The 20946-nt window shown below is 39.7% G+C and overlaps 1 protein-coding gene across 3 annotated transcripts; it reads left to right on the forward strand.

Moving 5' to 3' along the window:
- Positions 1-340: 340 nt before the first annotated feature.
- LOC108061568 (CDK5 and ABL1 enzyme substrate 1) lies at positions 341-13884 on the forward strand. Of its 3 annotated transcripts, XM_017147858.3 has the most exons (9): positions 341-781; positions 1988-3239; positions 10701-11084; positions 11141-11267; positions 11335-11483; positions 12090-12122; positions 12397-12505; positions 12568-12761; positions 13178-13884. In XM_017147858.3, the coding sequence occupies exons 2-9, from the start codon at positions 2398-2400 to the stop codon at positions 13521-13523; spliced, it is 2184 nt and encodes a 727-aa protein (XP_017003347.3). In that variant the 5' UTR covers positions 341-781; positions 1988-2397; the 3' UTR covers positions 13524-13884. The 3 variants fall into 3 exon arrangements, with proteins under 3 accessions (XP_017003347.3, XP_070068972.1, XP_070068973.1); XM_070212871.1 differs by lacking the exon at positions 12090-12122 and having other exon boundaries at positions 342-781; XM_070212872.1 differs by lacking the exons at positions 341-781; positions 1988-3239 and adding an exon at positions 7736-7806.
- The last annotated feature ends 7062 nt before the right edge of the window (positions 13885-20946 follow it).

Consider the following 20946-nt stretch of genomic DNA (forward strand, 5'->3'; position numbering starts at 1 on the left):
ATAAAAAATACCAAAACATATTAAAATATGGAAAAGCTAAATATTTACAAAATTAATTAAAAAATGGAATAAATTAATAAAAAAAAATAATTTTATAATTACGATAAATGAATAAAAACTTTTGGAAATTTAGTAAAAAACATAAATTTAAACGCCGAGTAGTAGACAGTTTAAGTAATTTTAGTTCCATTGACTTTGAATATTAAAATTTTCTTAATAATTTCATTTAATTTCATTTATTAATAAACAAACCACAGTGAATATTCTAGAATACCACTGCGGTATTTTCGCAACCCCCGTTAGTGGGTATTTTGCCCATCGCGCTCTTCCCAACACTGCCCTCAGTTCGTGAATTTTTTGTAAGCCCGTCTGCTGATGTTTTCGTCGCTGCGGCCAATAATTTGATTTTCATACCGTTTGCGTATTCCGCAGAGTCCACTTAACGCGCTCGAAAAATCGCAAAAAACACAAGTAACCGGATCGGCCGAGAAGTTTTCGTAAACACACTTTAGTTGGCCTGCATTTTGCATAATTTACGCAACGAAGGCAACTGCGTGAGTGCACCACACACACACACGAGCACAGCGGCGCGAAAGAGAGCGAAGAGAGTGAGGAGCGCAGGCGAGTTGGCAGCCAAAGGCGAAAAATCAAAGTCTGTCGAAAATCCACTATATAAATAGCCCAAAATGACGCGCTTGAAACATTTCTCAGCATAGAAACGACCATCAATCGACTAAAGATTAAAATAACACCCAACGACCGGGCAAAAGGAAACAAAGTGGTAAGTAAAAGGCGAATCGAAAACAAGAAAAAACACGTCACACGCACTTGGCAGTGGTGTGCGTGCGTGTGAGTGGGTGGGTGTCATAAATATTTTCGCACACACTTGTTCCTGCATTGATTTTTTTTCGGACAGGTTCAAACTTGTGTGCGCCGCATTCCAATTGGTCCAGCCAAATCCAATTAGGCCGGGTGCAAAGTAAAAACCACCCTCGGAAAATCCATTTCCCTGCTTCGAAACAGCTGTTTCTTATGGTTTTGGAAAATTTTCCACTCACTGTTCCCCGTTGCCCGAGGGGAAATTTTTCGGCATTTTAGGGCCTCCCGATTCAATGTAAACAGAAGAAGCGGAAGTGCGGAAAAGCGCTTAGATTTCCTTGCCGGTCTTGGCCCACTCTCGCTCTCTCTTTCGCTCTCTTCTGGAAGTTGCCACCCACTGAACTGACACACTGAGCCACCCAAAAACAACAACAATAACCACGCTCTGCAGCTTTGAGCCGTATGCAGCTTTTTTAACGGGCATCAGGAGAGCTTTTCTTTGTCTTTGGCAACAGAGTTTTCCGATTTATGCATCCAGTTTGCTAAAACCACATTACAAATATTGATTTATAAAATATAAAAAGGTGCCTATTTCCCAAAAGGTTTAAAATTCTTAGTTTTATTACTTTGTCTTTGGATTTTATGTAAAACTGATTTTTTAAAGCGGAATTTTAGCGATCTCTATTTGGTTACAAATTTGTTTTTCAAAACCAAAATTAGATTAGACTTAAATCGAATCATGATTTTATGAAAACATTTTTTAGCTAATTAAATGTGGCTAAAACCCGTATTTTTAAAAATGGTTTACAAAAAATTCGACGAATCAATATCATCCAATATAAAAGGGTTTTTAATGAAATTAATTTTTTTTCAATTTAGAAAAATTTTAAGATTTTTTAAAATAATGCCTACCAATAAAAATATACATTTAAAATAGGAATAAATAAGTTTATATAATCTAGATTTCTCTTACAATCTTTATAAATAGTAATCAAATTAGTAAGACAGTAAACCTTAATATCTCCTTGGCAACATACTATGATTTCTTCATATATTCCCCAAATACCCTGCCAAAGCTTCTCTTGGCCAAAAACAGCTTTCTTGCCGCTTTTTATCACCCTCACTTATTGATTCCATTCCTCTCTTCTATTCTTATTTCTACTTGCAGCCAAAGCAACGCAACGACGCATAAACGCTAGTTAGTAAAAGTGCATAAAATTAATAAAATCTATTTCTTTCTTTCGCCAATAAAAAGTGATTTAAATCTGTCACCATGTCGCGTTCAAGTAGTTTGTTTTTCAACTCGTCTGCCAAGTTAGAGACTAAAAAACTTAATTGATTCGACTGAAAAGTGTAAGATAAAGCAGGCAGAAGAGAGTAAAAATATAAAAGAAATCCCAATCGAAACCAGTTTTGTGCAGAAGAATCGCGAAGAGTGTTCCAGAAAAGTGCAACCACACATTCCCAACACAGTATATAATTTACTAAAGTAATATTTAGCTAAAGCCAGGGACTCGACCCACGCCCACACCACCCACTTCGGTTAATCTCTCTTGGTTATTAAGGGTTAATCGCCTAATGGCAAGTTCGCTCAACAAGACGAGACACAGGCGCAGACTGGCTGCGATCTCGTTCCTATCGAATATCTCGTTAGATGGCACCCATCGGGACACCAAATTCGGCGCAACATTCGGCAGCAGCCTGCTCTGCAACCAGAATAAGAACCCATCATCGCTGGGACTCGGCTCGGGGGGCTTTCATCCGCACTATCAGCAGCACCACCATCAGCGCAGCCACTCGGCGACGCACCACAACCACCAGAAGCGGCATCATCCGCAGCAGCAGCAGCAGCAACATTCGCAACAGCAGCAGCAGCAACACCAGCAGCAAAACCATCAGCAACAGCAACATCAGCAGCAAAATGGCTCCCTCTGTTCGCCGCTCCTCTGCAGCGCCGATGTCCACATGGGCATCGATGGCGGCATCGGGATCGGCATCGGACTGGAGGACGGCACCGCCGGCGCCAGCGATGGGGACGGGCATTTTAGTGAAACTGAAAATATGGGTCAATACCTGATGAACGTCCTGCCGGCCGCCGACCACAATCGCAGCAGCGTTGTGCCGGCCGAGAGACGCAACATAAAGCGGCCGACCTCGTCGGGTCGTCAGAACCACCAGGTTCCGGGCAGTGGCAATATGAGCATTAAGCTTCAACAGCAGCAGCAGCAGCAACAGTTGCAGCAAAAGTTGCAGCAGCAACAGCGGCAGGCACGGAGTTGCACCGCCGGCAGCGGAGGATCGGGTGCCGAGAGCGGCAGCGATTCGGACAGCGTCAAGATACCGCTCAAGGTGTCCAATCTGGGCAGCGGCGGTGGCGTCGCCGGGGGAGCGGGCAGCAAGCTTTTGCCGCTAAGGGAACGGTGAGTAATCCAAGTTTTTTATCATAGAACTAACTAAAGAGCCAAGTCATTATGGAACTACCAAAATGTCTAGGAATGTCTTCCTATCAGTATATTAGTAAGCAGTTTTTAAAAACAGCTCTATAATTATAAATCGTTTCCACCATATGCCAAAAATATGAACTTCAGGTCTAAATATTTTGCAGTCAATTATAAATTATGGTTTTATACCCAAACAAATACATAATTAGTTCAGTTCAAATAAATTTTTATTAGGGTCAATAAAAAAGATTGCAAATTATGCGTCAATAAGATAATAGTTCTTGCTTTGAAGAAACTCAGGAAATATCAACAATTTCACCTCTTCCAATTCTTCCTATTGACTATACAATTTCCAAGATTCAGAAATAGATTGACAAGTGACGTCAAGTGCTCAGTTTTTTCCATTTGCCTTGCAATATTTTCTATAAATGCTGTGAATTCTCTTAATATTCGCTTACTCTTTGTTGATGTATAAATAATTTCTGGCTATAAAAAATTAATCATTTCGCTTGATCACTGAACTTTTGTTCATTTCAATTAAGCTGTCGTCATAATTGGCATCGATTTTCCTTGGCGCCCCCCTTCTTTTCAATTCGTTAATTGAAATTTCCGCTTAAGTTGGCGTTAGCCAATTGACACTTGGTCTCTAATTTGCTTACAAAAGGCTCAGCTTGATCAAAATACCGCGAAAACAATACAGACAACAAACACAACACAATGATCCCCTTGGCAGCTGGGCGGTCTGAAATCGAAAATTATTTATAAATTTTAATTTGTGAAATTTGAATATTGCCAGAAGAGCGCTTTTCCAATTGTGACGTATTTTCGCAGAGGGGATTTGCACGTTTTCAACGCCTGATGCTGCATAATTAGGGGCCTGTTGCTGGTCACTCGGCGCTAAAAATATCCCCCAAAAATACAGAAAATTTTGCTGAGCCAAGGGTGGGGGTTTTTGGGGTGAGAATCGGCTTCATTCATCGACGTGTGCCGGCTCAATTAACGTAAATTAGAGAGCGTGCCCAGCGAAAAGCTGTGCAAACAATTGTTTGAATTGAATTGCATGTCGGGGGGCGTCGGCGTTCGTTTAATTTGGAGCTTTATTTTGAGGCGCCGTTTTGTCACGCATTTAAGTGGCCTGTCGGCGGTGAATCATGGCTATTATCTAGTAGTGGGCACCGGGCATAAACACGCAATAATTACGCAAGGCGAAATGCGTGCGCCAAAATGCGAACGCCAATGAATCGCTCGTAAATCGCTCGTAATCCTCCTTGAACTTCCGCCCCCTCGGATTTCTGATTTCTGGCTGCTTCTTTGTCTTTCTCCGAGCAAAGCTAAACTGCATCCCAGAGAGCTTTCACTTCCAATGCCAGAAGACAAGTTTCGTTGAACTCGTCGAATGCGCTTTGACAAACTGACCTTGTTTTGCAGTCGCGCTCCGATGGCGTTTCGGAATTTCTGCCTAGCGTTTTCGGTTTCTTTCGCGTGGTGCCGCCACTCTGGTGGCAACTGGTGGCTAACCCGTTTTCGGGGTATGGGGGCACTTATTGTCATCTATCCGAGGCTTACATATGTATGCACCCAAAACATATGCAGTTGGCGCCTAGCCAATTGGCCTGTCAGCGACCTGTCATTGCCATTTGCTGAGGCAAATCATTTTCCCGGGGATTTGGTTTTAGTTACTAGAAACTTGGGTTAATTATTACCATTCGATACTATTTATATTATTTATTTATGATATTTATGCACTAGAAATTCATACTGCGCCATCAAAGAGATATTGTCTACAATTAGCATATTTATTACTCTAATGGTTTGGGCTGTACGCTGATTAACAATTAGACTTCTCAGCGAATAAAATTATTATTTTATGCGCATGCATACAGTGCACGCTAAAAGTAGAATGACAAACTACCAAAATCTATCAAAACAATGGGGCTCAAAATATATATTATTTTTATGGAGTCGAAAAAAGATTTATAATGCACCTTATTGTCACAAGATGACCAGCAATTAATTATATACAAACATATCAACTGATAAGATTACTTTTTAAAGATCTTGATAAATAACGTATAGGCAATCTTTTAGACTCGGTAGGTTTATCTGCCATGTGAAAACGATCGAGTCCTAGAGATTAAAAAATCACTCGATAAGAAATCCCATTGACGTTAAAGACAATTTTAGGGTTCCCTGATGTCAGGTGATACAAAAGTTTACTAAAAGGTGTATTGGTATTTTCCCTTTCTCTTTGTAAATGCAACGTAAATTCTTATATGTAAGCTATGGAGTACAATTGTAGTGACTCAGTTCACGAGCAACAAAGGGTGATTTATTGCCACATCATCGGATAGCAGTCTTTTAGTTGGTTCAACAAATTCCTAAGTATTCCCAGCTTCTCATTTCGCAGTAAAAAAATATTATTCCCTCAAGGGGATCCAAACAAATTTCTAGTTTTACCCACCAATCTAGAGTTACGAACATTACTATTTCCGCTCCAGAATGGAATAATATTTTGCAGAACTTGTTGAATCGGCAAATTGCAACGGCAAAACAAAAATATTATGTTATTCGAAACGGCCGCATTTTTCGGGTGTGTGGGAATCTTGCCACAAAAAGCTGCGCAGGCGCAAAAACAAACTGCGTCGCAATTCGAAAACCAAAACAAACTACTTATGTCCAGTTTTTGTTTTGAAACCTGAGCTGCTTTGTGGAGTTAGCCGATGAATGGGAATGCGAAGAGGAGAGAGAAATCAAAAAAGAAAAAATATCAGAAACTTTGCTGAAAACGTAAACAATTTTTTTTGCCAAGCCATCATTCTTTTCATTTTCAATTTTCACTTCCTTTTCAAAGGTTGCGTCATGGCATATAATATGATTAAAGGGAGTGGCCTTCCTACAACCCGAGGACCTTCAGCCGGCGAAGGCAAAGCTTGGCATTGAACTTGAGGGGCACGAGCTTTTGCGGCCTCATCCTGGCTGCCACGGTCCAATGTCAATGTCAAAGTCGAGGCTGCAAACCTGTCCAAACCAAAACCGAAAAACCTCCCCAAACCCCCTCCCCTTTTACTCCACCAAACTGGGTAACCTTGAGGGCAGAGTTTTATGCAATCGACGACGTAATAAGAACCGGTTTTCCCCGTTCTTGTTCTTGTTTGTTTTCGTTGTTTTTTATTCGCACTACTTGTGCGTTTCAAGGGTTCTAATCCTTGTTTGCCTGAAAAGAATCTGTTCAAGGTCGCCCTTAAAAGGGTTCGTTTTTCTATGCCGCAGGGTGGGAAAATGTGTGTCAGTGGTGCAAAAAGCTTGAAATGCATAGCGTATGCAATTTGCAACTGCATTCAAGTTTACGCAATCCACCCCTAGAACTCGTTTTTGTTATAGCTTAAGCAAAACACAACAAGTTATTAGTTACCCTTTTGTAAAAAAATAAAAAAAAATACTTTTTTTATATTACCTCATTTTAGTTAGTTAGAAACAGCTCTTAAACAAATTTTTATTTTTGCAAATTCCATTGAAAATTTCCTAATTTTTTCCTGTGCATCTGGAAGCTCTGGAAAAATAAACAAAGACGGCCATAAAGCTCCATTGCCACGCTTGTCTGCTGAGAAATGAACGATAAGCTAAAAGACGACATAGACACGCCTAATCCATTTCGTAAATATATTTATTGCAATGTCTTTGTTGACTGCGTTGCTCAACTGAACATCCATCCTACTCAAAACAAAGACCCCTTCGATTACAACCCTCACTTATTATCGGCTAAACTCAATGCTAATAACTGCGACTTATTATATTTAAATCGACACATGATCCAACTCCACGTCAGTGGGGCCATGTCACATTATTATGTTTTATCTGTTCGTTTCAGTGGCTTTCGCTTGACTCGTTTATGACTTCCCCTGTATTTGGCAGTAAAAGCGGTTAAAAGCGGATAAAATGGGTTCTCTCTTGCATGTGATTCAGTTATTTGTTGATTTCCACTCTTGCCAAAGTGGTTTTTTATACTGCTGACTTTGAAGTTAAGATGAGAGGGGTTCATAAAAAGCAAAGTTGTGGGATGATGTAGCAGCCGTAAAAACTTAAATCAGTGAGAATATTTTGAACAATTCTGCAATTGTTTTATTCAAATGAATTATTTGATTAAAATTATGGGCCAGTGACGAATAGTTTTATATCAACACCCCATAGCATTTTCTTTGTTTGTGCTTTTTATCGACAGCCTTCACTTCCATTTGGACTTGTAAATACAGATAATTTTTGTTTGCCTATTTGCTTTATGTAATTACTTTGGACTTTTGAGTAAACAAAAAAGCGCTCGCTGTTTTTGTGCGACCGAAAACGCTAGCGTTTTTTTTTTGGCATTCCATTTTGTGCCGACTGTTTGTTTACAGCGCGGTTATTCTTTTGTTACGCCTTCCCTTCCTTTCCTAACACGATTATTGCTATTGTTCGCCGTACCGCTTTCCACTGCTTCGGTTGGGTTTCGATGGATGTGTTGCTCCTTATCTAGAACACCGTTTCGTTCCGAAATCAACTTTTGTTCGAGGTGAGAGCAGCCGAATAGATTGATTGTGGTGGGAACAACTTGCGTCATTCCTTCGCAACTCGCCAAAACAAAGTCTCAAGTACCAATATATTATACTAAAGGTAGATTTTAAACTCTAAATGTCCATTAGATTCAAAATTTAAACCTTAAAACCTGAATTTAGTTTCTAAAAAATAAAAAAATTTCGAGTATCATCTTTGTATGGATGTCGCTTAGAAATTTTTTTTTTTGTTTACTAATAAAAATTCGATTGCATATTTGCAGCCAAAAAATAAAATAATTTCATCCGCGTTTTTCTAGCGTTTCACGCGCGTTTTGTAAGCGATTCGCTAGCGGTTTTAAGTAGTTACACTTTTCATGCTTTTTGTTTTTTTCAAACATGTTTATAAAAATGAATATTTGATTTTTTCTTGCATTTCTGGCTAAAGCTTTTATCACAAGACCTGCATTTAAGCTCACGGGCACGTGATCTGGTCAAACGGAAACTTATATAATAAACTAACTTCCATTAACATCTGTTTGCATACGGCCAGTTGATAACAGGAAAAACAACAAAGCCACGATGACAATAACAAAAGCGATTGCTGATAAAAGCGAAATTGACTCAGTTGATTTGATTGCCCGGACTCATAAAGAGTTCTTAAAAAGGGGAAGAGCGGAGAAAGGAAAGCTAGAGATAGCGCAATTAAAATATTTTATTTCGATTTATCTCTGGGCATGATTTATTTGCTTGCTTTCTGGTACGCAGACGTGAAAAGTATATTTATCCAAGCTTTTAGTAGCAGTTTTTGGTAAATATTTGCAAATCAAAGCGAACGAGATAGACTTGAGACGAAAGGCAAATCTTCAGATTTACACAGCTGGAAGGATTAAGTTTTATGGTGTGTGTGTAACAGGCATGCAAATTTGCTAAGTTAAAAGTTTAATACTTATTTTTAAAATTTTTTTTAATTCTTTATCAGTTACAGCCTTCAATGTAAACTATTTGTAAACTATAAATTTCAGATTAGTTTTATTAACAGAAACTGTTAATAGCAGACAGCTGTTTAACAGAAGCAGTATAAGGTCGTCCCTATACTTTGTATTGGAACTCAGACGATCTTCTATAATTAGAACTGTACTGAGTGAAATGTTATGAAACATGTCGAACTAGGAACAATGCCTTGAAACTTCGTATCTAAAAATACTCTCAGTTATTTTGGAATACAAAAACCGAAGACCTTTAGTTTTCTCTGACAATCCCAAAAATTCTGAATCATAATTTTCAATTCATCAAATCTATTGTTAGAATTTGAATATTGTTTGTTTCCGTCACAGGCGAACAGCACTCCATAGATGGAGTTTCAAAAAAAAAAAAAAAAACGAAATAGAAAAACCAGACTATAACACGCACACTTGCATAATTGTTTGAGTTGCAGTGGAGGTCGATGGCTTCCCTCTCGCTCGCATACGCACTTTGCCCAATCTCTTATCAACGCACACACACAGAAACACACAAACTCATTAGCGAGTCAATAAGTTAGACGAACCGAAAACACAAAAGCGAACGTACAAAAATAAATGTTTGCCGGGCCCTTTTCTTCTCCCAAACACACAGAAACACACACATTTTGGAGTCATCCCCATTCTCCCCCTCCCCCCGCTCTTCTTCTTCCTCTTCCATTTGTAAGCATGTAAAATAAAATTCCAGCTACTATTTCTGTTCGCCTGTTAGAATGCTCCAACTAATTAACGGGTTATGACAGCCTAGGCGCCACCTCCATCATAATATTTCTGGGGGTTGGGGTGGTTTTGAATGGAAAGCGAGCTGCTTGCACTTCATCCGACTAATTAACGCAGAATCGTCACCTCCAAGAATTTAAGGGGAGTTCACCATCGCCCCACCACCACCAGGCTTTTTCGACTGTGTAACCTCGACCTAGACCAATTATCCCAAGGTAATCTACCAGGCGCACAGATGAAAACAGAAGACGACGACGACTTCAGTTGGCTAATTGACTTTAGTTGCGGTTGCCCTTCGGCACTGCACATGTGTGTGAGCGAATACGAGTGTTTTCGAGTGTGTGCCGCTGAGTTGTTTGATTTCCAAAAATACCCCAGCGATAAACGGGCCGCATTTCGATCGCCCTTAAAACGCATAAAGAAACATCTTTGTGTCTCTGCGTTTCTGGGGGCCTGTTAAAATATCGATCATTGCGTGAGGGGTGTGACAATGGGCCCCCGCGATGGAGAGACTTTCGGAAACCCATAAACCCAAGTAAAAGTAAATAATATCTAGAGATAAGGTACATTTCTACGGTAAAGGCATGGTAAACATACAAAATAGAGATAGAAATAGGAAAAGCTCTAACGATTATATTTTAAAATTATTTATTTTTAAGTCTCAACAAAGCATTATACAAAAAAACATAAAAGTATTTTTTTTACATTAAAAATATTGATAGAAAAAGTGTCGATTCTATTTTATAAATTATGTTTTTTTAGATCTCAACAAAGTATTATCCGAAAAACTTTTTTTTTTTACATAAAAAATAGTGATAGAAAAAGTAAAAACTCGAACGATTCTATTTTATAAATTATATTTTTTAGATCTTAACAAAGTATTATACAAAAAAACTTAAAAGTAGTTTTTTTACAGCCAGATTGTTGAAGCAAATCGCCAAACTGCCAGCACTAGTATCTTCGCTGGCATTTGTCATTGAATTTATAAATACCAAAAAACGTATTTTCAAAACAGCAACAACTTGGGGCGAACAACGAAATCGCCTTCAAGGTCCAGCCCAGCGCGTTTTAGTATCGTTTTGTGCGCGTTTTTCACGCTACTTGTATTGTTGAGCGCCTGTTGCTCCTTAGATCGCTACGATTCTAACCGATCTTCGTATCTCTTTTTTCAGCACCTTCAGCAATGGGGCAAGCGATCAGAACTTGCAGCCGGAGAGGAGGGCGCGTTTGAATACGGCGCCGGGGATGCGGGCGGGCTCCAATTCGAGCATTGCCATGGGAGGCGGTCTGAAACGCACCTATGTCTTGAGCGGATCGAGCGTTAGCCACATCACCGATGACAGCAGCACCGAGAGCCTGACTCCGGCGGGCAACTTTGCGGGCAGCTTCCGGAACAGCCTGAGCAAGTCGGTCCAGATCAGCGATAGCCGGCGAGGAACCTCCGGCCAGGCTTTGGGATTGGGACAAGGCCGGGATGAGCGAATGGTGCTGGTATCGCGCAAGATTCCGTTCTTCATCTTCTCATCGCTGCCCTATTACAAGGGCAAGAATGGAAGGTGAGTTAGGAAGCACTAAACTGCTGATTGATTCTAATAATTCCCTGCCTTTACAGAGCTGAGTTTCGCAAAGAGGATCGTCGTCGTCGGAATCCATCCACTTCACGTCCCTTGAGTTCCATTAATGATGCACCCTTCGATCCATTTGATTTGCTGGGAATACAGAAGGCCGAGAGTGGTCAGGTAAGTCGATAAATTTTCGCTTAAGCTATCCCGAACTCAATAATAACAAACGCTTATCTTTCCGCAGGACATTTCATACGGCCATTTGCTGATACCTTCACGTCAGTACGAAAAGGAGCGGAAAAAGCATGGCAATGCATCGGCGAATCCTTCCATCTTCGAGAATCAAATGGAGATCACGGGCACAGCGGCGCTCAAAAATCATGGCATTGCGAGGTTGGTGCCGGCTTCCAGTGTGCCAAACCATATTTGGATCTTCTTTCGTATCATTTTGTTGAACACATTCAATCAGCTACATTTTGTCATGCCCATTCTAAACCATTCTAAACATCCATTAAGAGCCATTATGCATGGTTAGCCAAACCGAACGGCCACTGTAAACTAATAAACCCCCTTGTCTGAGCGAAATGCAATTTCCTAGGTGCAGAATATTGTCTTTATTAAAGAGATTTCACAATAATGTAGAATTCTTTGTCCGATTTCAATAAACTCCTTTGTTGCCTTCTCGTATTACTTGGTAATATGAGTCTGCGGCTTTTAAAGCTCAAAAGCTGACCTAGCAAGACCTACAAATCTGACTCATGAAGAGCGTGATATTACCCAACCAATAATTATAAATAAACTAGAACTCAGCACATTTTCTGCATTTATATAACTCTGAAATCGAAAAATATTTTTTATTGCTTGATAGGCTAGAATCAGCAGTTATTTTCTTTGTTTTGGTTCGGTAATAGTTGACCCAAAAAAAAAACAAAACTTGAAAACATTTTGTGGCATTAACTTTTGCTAATTCATTTAACGCTTTGCACTACTTCGTTTCAGCACAAAAACCATAACCAAACGTCAAGGCAAATGGTAAATTTTGAAAACAGCTAATATGACAAAAAACGTACAGCCAACCTAGCTATGGGATTAGCTTAATTAATTCCAAAGCCTGGTTGACTGCCAAAAGCTTTTAGTCCACTAACCAATTTCACCCTCCCCACGAACACACCTCCAGCTACCCACTCTCACACACATCCAACGAACAACAATGCTTCAACTAACACAAACCCGCCTTCTCTCACGCTTTACCTTAAGATATCTATGTTATTTTGGGTGTATTAAAATTATATAATTAAATTCACAGGTGTTTCACGTATGAGAACAACAACCGAAACAATGCAACAAGTCCGACGCCAGATAGCAAGTTGGATTTGGACATTGAGAGCGTTATCCTGGCCGGAGATTCAGCACGCGTAAGTTTTATTTTCTTTTTGCTAGGAGCATATTCTATATTAATTTTATGAACATCTTGCAGAACCAGCAGTACTCGGCCAGCATCTTGGACGATCCGGAGTTAATTGCCGGAAAGCATCGCACTCTGTTGACCTTCACTTCGTACATGACCTCGGTCATCGACTATGTGCGTCCTTCGGACCTGAAGAAGGAGTTGAACGATAAGTTCCGCGAGAAGTTCCCAACCATCCAGCTAACGCTGAGCAAGCTGAGAAGGTAAGATTAGTATTTTAGAACATGATTTTATTGCCTCAAGAATTGGGATAGTTTTTATGTAAATGCCAAAAATATTCTATGTATTTGGATTGTAATTCGTAAAATAATTTTATTTATTTATTTATATAAACCAAACGTAAAGTTAAAACTATAAGCTAACTAAGATTAAGAGCTCTAGCAACTAAGGCCTTCAGCTCGTCTGAGGTGTCGAATTAGATACATTTTTATTTTATAATTGTGGATTTACATTTTGAGCTTAATTTGGGCTTTTTCAAGGTGTCGAATTAGATTATTATTATTTGAATTTAGATTCGTAAAATATTAATGTATGGCATACGATGAAAACTGATCAATTTATTAGAAAAATTTAAAACGATTTAAAGAACGCTACTAAATAGTTTTCCTTTCTCCCACAGCATTAAGCGGGAGATGCGCAGGATCAACAAACTGGACTCGCGCATCGATCTGGTGACCATTTCGCAAGCGTACGTGTACTTCGAGAAACTCATCCTGGCCAATCTGATCAACAAGAGCAACCGCAAGCTGTGCGCCGGCGCCTGTCTGCTGCTCAGCGCCAAGATGAACGACGTGAAGGGCGATGCCCTCAAGAGCTTGATCGAGAAGACGGAGAGCGTGTTCCGGCTGAATCGCAAGGAGCTGATCTCGTCGGAGTTCGCTGTGCTGGTGGCGCTGGAGTTCAGCCTGCATGTGAATCGGCACGAGGTCCTGCCGCACTACCAGCGGCTGCTCTACGAGTCCTAGGAGTGGCCCAAGCGCTGCGCCGAGAAGAGCTTCTTGGCGGCAGCGCAGGCGGTACAGCAGTTGTGTCGCAAGGGCAGTCGCAAGTAGGAGGCGTTCGTACTTATAGCATACTTTCGGGTGTCGGGTTTGCAACGATCATAATATTATTGCCTAGGCTTAAGGAGTAGCTACATAAGATTTGCTAAAACGGTCACAAAAAAAAAAACAAAATGAAAAACACAAAAATATATTTCACATATACGATTATCCCCTTTCCCCTGGTTTTTAGACTCATAAGTGTTTATGTTTACATATATTTTCTTGGGTTTCTGTTATAGACATTTCAAAAATGAATAAACTAAAGTTAACCAAACGAACCCCATTTATGCATTTGATAAGTTAAGCGCTTATCAACGTTTTGTGGCGTCGGCTACTGTTGTTGTAATGTTAATTTTATTCAAATTTCCAGCGGCGACGATCTGTGCCTGTTGCCGTTTGCTGTTGGCCGCATGACCAAAGCTAGCTAATCCGCCCCGACATGCTCGAAGATCCCACGTAAAAGCCGCTTATCCCCCACCCTTAATACAAGGCGATTGGAGTCGAATCGAGTGGCTTCGCTGGGGTTTGATGGCCCATCAATCAGAAATCAATAAATAACTGACGATCGATTATTTGCCGTCGCATCAGGCGCTCAGCGCCCGGCAACAGGTAGTCAAAAAAAAAAAGAGTTCTCTATAAACAAATACGACTGGGGCGATAACCGAAAAATACGGGCAACTCACACGTGCCAGCAGGGGGGATCGGATCTGCGGGGGGCGAACGTGCACATGGCCTTTTGTTAAATTTGTTTGTTTGTTGTTGTAGTGCCTGTTAACTCTTTTGTGATAAGCCAAAATGTTTTTGTAGCTGAGTGCCGTTCGGGCGGCCAGCAAATGGGCAGAGGTTGCTGTAATGCGATGCAATCGCACTTAGCTTGTTGCCTTATCAGCAATATTATTATTAATACGAAGAGTATGCCATTAAGACTGGGAAATACCCTCATTATGGCTTTAATAACTATATTTCAGCATTAAAATCTGATCCACAATTTTATCCTCTTGTTATTAATAAAACAACCAGTTCTTAATTTTTTAAAATCTTTATTTTATTGAGGTTACGTTCTTACAGGAACGTTGTTAAATAAATCGCGTAATTTTAAAAATTATTAAATGCATGTTGAGTTTTATTTTAATTTTTAAATTAATTCTACCATTTTTCTTACATTCTTACAGTTTTCTTTGCTGTCTCAAATTTAACATTATATTCTATGCTTATCCAAATTATTATTAATTCTCTTAAAATATTTTCACATTTGTCATGGCTAATAAATCCGTATAGAGCTTCTTTCTGGATTTTAATTATTTCTATTCAGCAGCTGTAATTTTCATCATTAAAAAGTAATCAGAGAATGGCTGCAAATTTAATTAAAGCAAATTGGTTAGTCAGCTAAAAAGCTCATTAGCGGAATTGCGAGTTCGCTGCGAAAGATAGAATCGCACACGGCTAATGACATGGGTCTTCTCTGTATCCGTATCTCTGTACCTCCTGCCGGGGAATAAATTGCCAGTCCGCCTCGTTCGCTTGCAACATGTAGCTGCATAATGAAAGCGCTCAAAACTAATTAACGCGAAAGCTGAGGCGGAACAGAAGCCATCCGATACCCTCCCCAAGTGACTCCACCCACAATTTTCACATTCTCTCTTTTGGGCCACAGAATGCTGCTCGATGGGTCTGTTCGCCTGACATTCAAGTCTACCGTTTGTCTAGGCCACCGAGGAATGGGGGTGGGTGGTGTGGTCTGTGGAGGTGGGTTGCTCAACCCTCCCCAACAAAGCCTGTTTATTACTCATTAGCACGCACAACTGTCCAACGGCGGAAGCCAGCAACAACAGCAAACGGGCCAAGCAAGAGCGACAGAAACTTTTGCACCAACTTTAGCTCATTTATTAAGAACAAAAATGCACTGAGAACCTTAGTTTTAATACAAAACTGATTTAGTTTTAAAATAATTATTCATTATACTGCAAAAAAATCTCGAAATAAATTGGATTTTGTATAAAAACAAATCAACGTAAATTTTTTTACGTGTTTAATAATTATTTTATTTAATACTTGAATATATTTTAATAGTTTGGACAGAAATCTTTAGGTATTTAAAATATTTTAAAGTGTCTAAAAGTATGCTGCAAAATATTTCACTTCCGCTTTTCGTATAAAATGGAGAATTGAAGAAATAAACTATTTAAGAATTTCTTTATTATTTTTCTAATGATCATAAAGATGATCGTTTTAAGGAAACTGAAAGATCACTTTAAAGCAAATCGATTAAAATGAATTAAAGGGCAGAATACCTAAAAAATGTGGAATTATTTATAACTATATACTACTAAATTAGGCTGTTAATTAATAAACGAATTTTCTCACGGTGCCGACACACTCGCACGCACACTCGCTTAATGAAACGTAACTTTTTCATTAAAGTTTCGCTTTCATTTATTATTGGGACCCCGCCACCCCCTTTCTAACCACATAGCCACCCTCGGAACATCTGGGGCTCTTATCTTTTGTGGCCAGGGTTCGTTAACAGTTGTTAGTTAGTTGCGTTAAGTTTGCCATCCACATCCAGCGATTGGAAAGTTCTTTCTGCTGTTCCGGCAGCAACTGAACCATCCCGTCCACGTAAGGCTTCCGACGACCCCCAGAATTGAACTGAGGGACTGACTGGCTAAGCGACCAATATTGCTGCTGCTGCTGCTGCGTTTCTTTCGCCGCTGCTGCTGCTGCTGCTGTCGCTGTTGCTGCTGCTGTCGCTGCTGCTGCTGCTGCTGCCTGTCGACTGTCTGCGGTTTTCTGTGCGCCTGCTACTATGCGCCGAGTTAATTGGTTTGCAAACAAATTAACCAACGTGGGTGTGTACGTTTCCTAATTAGCAGCTTTTGTAATTAAATATGCCCGCAGCCATTCAGACCGAACAGTGGAGAGGGTGGGGGTTGGGCTATAACTATGCGTATGTGTGTGTGTACAATGGTATAACGGTCCATGAGACGCACAGTGGCGCCTCCAAAGGGGCTAATAAGCAGAAACAATGCCACGGCCCCTTCTCAGACACGCCCCTGTCCAGTTTCAGGAAGGGGAAACGGTAGGATTGGGTAGTTCCAAGGGGGGTTGGTTTCAGGGGCTTCGCGGGGCTGGCAGCACTCTGACGTCCCAAATGAAAATGCATTTTAATTAGGGGTTTTTGTTGGGTTTTTGTTTCGAGTTGTTGTTGCCGCCGCTCGGCTGCTTGCGGTTTCATTCATTAGTTGAATGGAGCCAGAGCAACTCGATAGGGTTGTCGAGCGTGCCTAAAGGGATATAATACCATGAATCCAATTAAAAACGGAGTATAGGACTGTAGGTATTTTATTACCATGTCATACTTTTTTTATTTACTTCATTAGGATTAATTAAAATTGTTATTGCGCACACTTATTGTATTTCTACACTCATAAAAATAATTTTCTACATTTTAGAAAATCGCCCTAAAAAAATTTTCGCCCTTGAACTGAGAAAAATTTTCTATTTTCACGACAAATTTGCCATAAATTTAAGGCAGGTGACCATAAAAAAATATTTTTAGGGTTAATTTTTCTATTTTTCTAATATTTAGGGCGATTTTTTTCGATTTGCTTCGTTTTGACCTTTTCTAAATCCAACGGCGAATTGCCCTAATTTTTGTTCTAAAATTTTTCTAAATACAAGGGCAATTCGCCTTAAAAATCACTCCAAAAGTGTGAAATTCGGTAGCCCAGCGGTCTAATCACTTGCGCTTTCAACTTTGCTATATGAGGACTAAGGTCGTGGGGTTGTGGGTTCGAACCCTGTGTGATTCAACTTGATTTTTATGTTTTTTTTTTTTTGTAAACATTATAATACTGAGGACATTTTTTCGTCCGAATTTTAAATTAAAGTAGTCTTTAAACCTTAAAAACGTATGGGAGTTCTGAGTTAAAAGCATACTTTGTGTTTGCGGGCAAGAAAACGGGACTAATTGTCACAGTCGTCAGGAAAAAAATATACGGTTTAGTTGCCTTTAGTCATATTATAACGTAGACCTCAAGAAAATAAGATGTGTGCAGAGTTTGTTCGTCGTCTTGCGCGATGGGTCTGTGGTGCAGCGGTAGGACGTTAGACTCTAAACCGAGAGGTCGTGGGTTCGATTCTCGCAATGACTAAAAAAAGTAAGTTGTTTTTTCTCCTCATATTTATTTCCCTAATTCGTTTACAAACATGATTTTTCAGTTCTAACGGCTGTGCTGTATAGATCGGGGCCCCCCCTCTTAACGCAGCTCCCATATAAGCTACACACCAATACAATAATATGAAACGGTGTCCTCCGCCGGTGTTGTTTAATTAAAGCAGTCCCAATTCCCAGAATATAGACGATTAAAAAAAAAACATGCTTCCCAAATTCAGTTAAGCATGCTCAAACACGATTTCTTTTAATTTGTCTAATTTTTTAGGGCATTTGCCTTTAAAAACAGAAAATTCGCCCTTAATTTTAGAAAAATACACCTTAAAATTAGGGCAAATCACCCTAAAAACAGGAAAATATTTCTTATTTCAAGAAAAATCACCCTAAATTAAACCAAATTTCCATCGGGATTTTTTAGAAAATTTTTCTAAATACACGGGCGAATCGCCAGCGGATACGATTTATGGGCGATTTTCTAAATCCACGGGCGAAAAGTCAGTTTTTTAGGGCGATTTAGGGTAAAAATTTCTATGAGTGTAAATAGTTGGATTACAATTATCCTTTTTGTTCTTTTCTTTCTAATAGTTAAAAAAAAAGTTAAAATATATTTTTCTGAAAATATTAGTTTCATTTAATTCTTTCGGACTTTACTTCTTATATCACAAAAATGACAAATAATAAACCATAATGATCTACCTTACTTATCTGTTTATTTCATCCCCCCGAAACGAGGACTCGACAACCCTGACGACCCGAGACGATAAGCAATCCAAATGGGACATTGAAAAAGCGAAAAAAAAACCTGGTCAGTGAGCGAGGAGGTTGGGCTGCATGGCAAAAAAAAAAGTGGGTCTTTTGGGGGCTGGAGGTAGGGGGCCTGGGTTTTTTTTCGGGCTTTAATGGATGCATAGCGCCCACAAGTTTTGCGCTATTCATTATAAACGCCGTTGTTGTAGTTGCTTTCGTTGTTGTTCAATTGAAATTGGAGCCAGAGCCGGAAAGCAGCGGCAGGAGGAGAAAAAGGGTCCAATTAAAAAGCCACAACAATTAACGAGCCAAGTGAGTTAACTTGGCATAAGTGGAATTTTAATTGGCAACACGAGAGCGAGATGGAGATGGCCAAACCAACGAGGCAGGAGCCGAGTGACTTGCCGAGTGCCGATAAGTGCCAAGTGGGGGGAGTGGACGTGGGGAGTGGGGGATTGGGGAGTGGGAGGGCAGAGCTCGTTATGGGGTCTCCATAGTCGACAGTCCCGGAGTAGTTAAGTAAATGAGCATTTTGTTCCACTAATGAACACTAATGAATATGCCAGAGACAGCACTTGGATTAAGCCCGGCTGGCAGAAAGAGTGAGTGTGCGAGTGTGTGTGTGTGTATTCGGGGCCTTTTGTTGGTTCGGGGTTTTTGTGTTGTTAATTAATAAACACGAAGCCCCGGGACCATAGAGTGTGTGTGTGTGAGTTTATCTGGGTGTGCGCCCAGTTTTCAAGGGGTTAAAATAAGCAATTAGTTGGATTTTCGACTAGGCGCTCAGCAATTGCGCAGACGACGAGGCCAGAAACAGAGGAGGCCATTCTGCTCTTCCATGCCAGCCGAAATGAGAAAGTTTCAAACTGTTGCCGGCGCTGCCGCCGCTGCTTCTGCTTCTTCTAACGAGGCAGCGGCGCAGGAGTTGGCCGCAGGAGGTACATGGGTAGTGGCAGATAGCGGAGGGACACCGATGGATGGGGGAAGGAGGAAGGGGGAGAGACCCCGGCGAGGGAGTCCATACCGCAGGTAAGCCAGCCACGCATCCAGCCAAAGAGGACAGGAGATGGAGGAGCAGTGGACGTCCATCAGATACACAACGAATAAAACTACCAGCCTTTGAATATTAATTTCCTGAATTATAAAAGACTTAGTTTTTAAGCTCGTAACTTTACTGAAGATAGTGATAATGATAATAATGATAAAATGGGACCCAAATACTTTCATTTGACCTTTTTGGAAAGCTTTCAGTTACTCACTATTTCTATTCTTAATTAAAAATTGTCTTTTTTATTTATAATTATTTTTTAAAAAAAAATTGTTTACCTATTTGTTGTAAAATAGTGTTTAGGTGAACCAGATCCTCCATATGTACTTCCTAAACGTGCAAAAAATTTGATTATTCGAAGAAATAAAACAAAAAGATTTCTTACTTTTAAATAAAATAAACATAAAATATAGAAAAATATTATAAACATTTAAAAAATATTTTGGATACGTGTGTTTAAATATGTCAACTATAATAAACTTTTTAGTAAACATTTCATTAGTAATTTTTTTTTTCTCTGTGTATTTTTTCTACGTCTGAACCACCTTCCGTTGTTTGTCTGTGCAGAGCTTAATTGGGAAGCACTGATGGGACTAGCAATTAGCATAGACACAAACCCATGAAAAAGTGAATAATGGCCCAATGACTGTCATATCTTTGTTGGGCCAAGTTAGGTAGGGTCAGGAAAGAAGTAAACAAGAATGAGGGAATTTCATAATAAATATTTTAAAAGGAAAAAATATTGGATTTTTTTATATAATATTTTTATACCCTTGCAGAGGGTATTATGATTTCAGTCAGAAGTTTGCAACGCAGTGAAGGAGACGTTTCCGACCCCATAAAGTATATATATTCTTGATCAGGATCAATAGGGGAGTCGATATAGCCATGTCCGTCTGTCCGTCTGTCCGTCCGTCTGTCCGTCTGACCGTCTGTCCGTCTGTCAGCCGAAGCTAGCTTTCTTTCTTGTTTTAAGAAATATTTATAAAGACTTAATTTTTGCTTACATAAAAAATGTATTCCAGTTTAATCCGATAATTTACCGTACTTGAAATGGTAGTAAAAACCTTTAAAGGCATATAAAACAAAATGCAAATAAATAAAATGGTAATGAATGATATGCCTTTAAAGGCTACAAATTAATTTTCTTATAAGCGTGCAACAGTATCTCAATTATTCTGTAGTACCTATTTGCACAACTAATCAGTTTTTGAGCTATCGTGACGAAACTTTCGCAAAAGTCTTCTTTCTATTGCAGGTAGTATATATGTCAGAGCCGACCGGATCGGACAACTATATCTTATAGCTCCCATAGGAAGGATCGGAAGAAAAAATCTTTTAAAAATTCTAGCTTCGGTGTTTTTTGAAATATTACC

The sequence above is a fragment of the Drosophila takahashii genome, chromosome 2R, assembly GCF_030179915.1.
Source record: "Drosophila takahashii strain IR98-3 E-12201 chromosome 2R, DtakHiC1v2, whole genome shotgun sequence".
Taxonomy (NCBI): Eukaryota; Metazoa; Arthropoda; class Insecta; order Diptera; family Drosophilidae; genus Drosophila; species Drosophila takahashii.

Bases quoted from the DNA above. Each gene is read 5' to 3' on its own strand.
- LOC108061568 (XM_017147858.3), top strand. From the start codon at position 2,398: ATGGCAAGTTCGCTCAACAAGACGAGACACAGGCGCAGACTGGCTGCG. The intron at 11,085-11,140 runs GTGAGTTAGGAA...CTGCCTTTACAG, and splicing joins TACAAGGGCAAGAATGGAAG to AGCTGAGTTTCGCAAAGAGG. The intron at 12,123-12,396 runs GTAAATTTTGAA...TTAAATTCACAG, and splicing joins ACCAAACGTCAAGGCAAATG to GTGTTTCACGTATGAGAACA.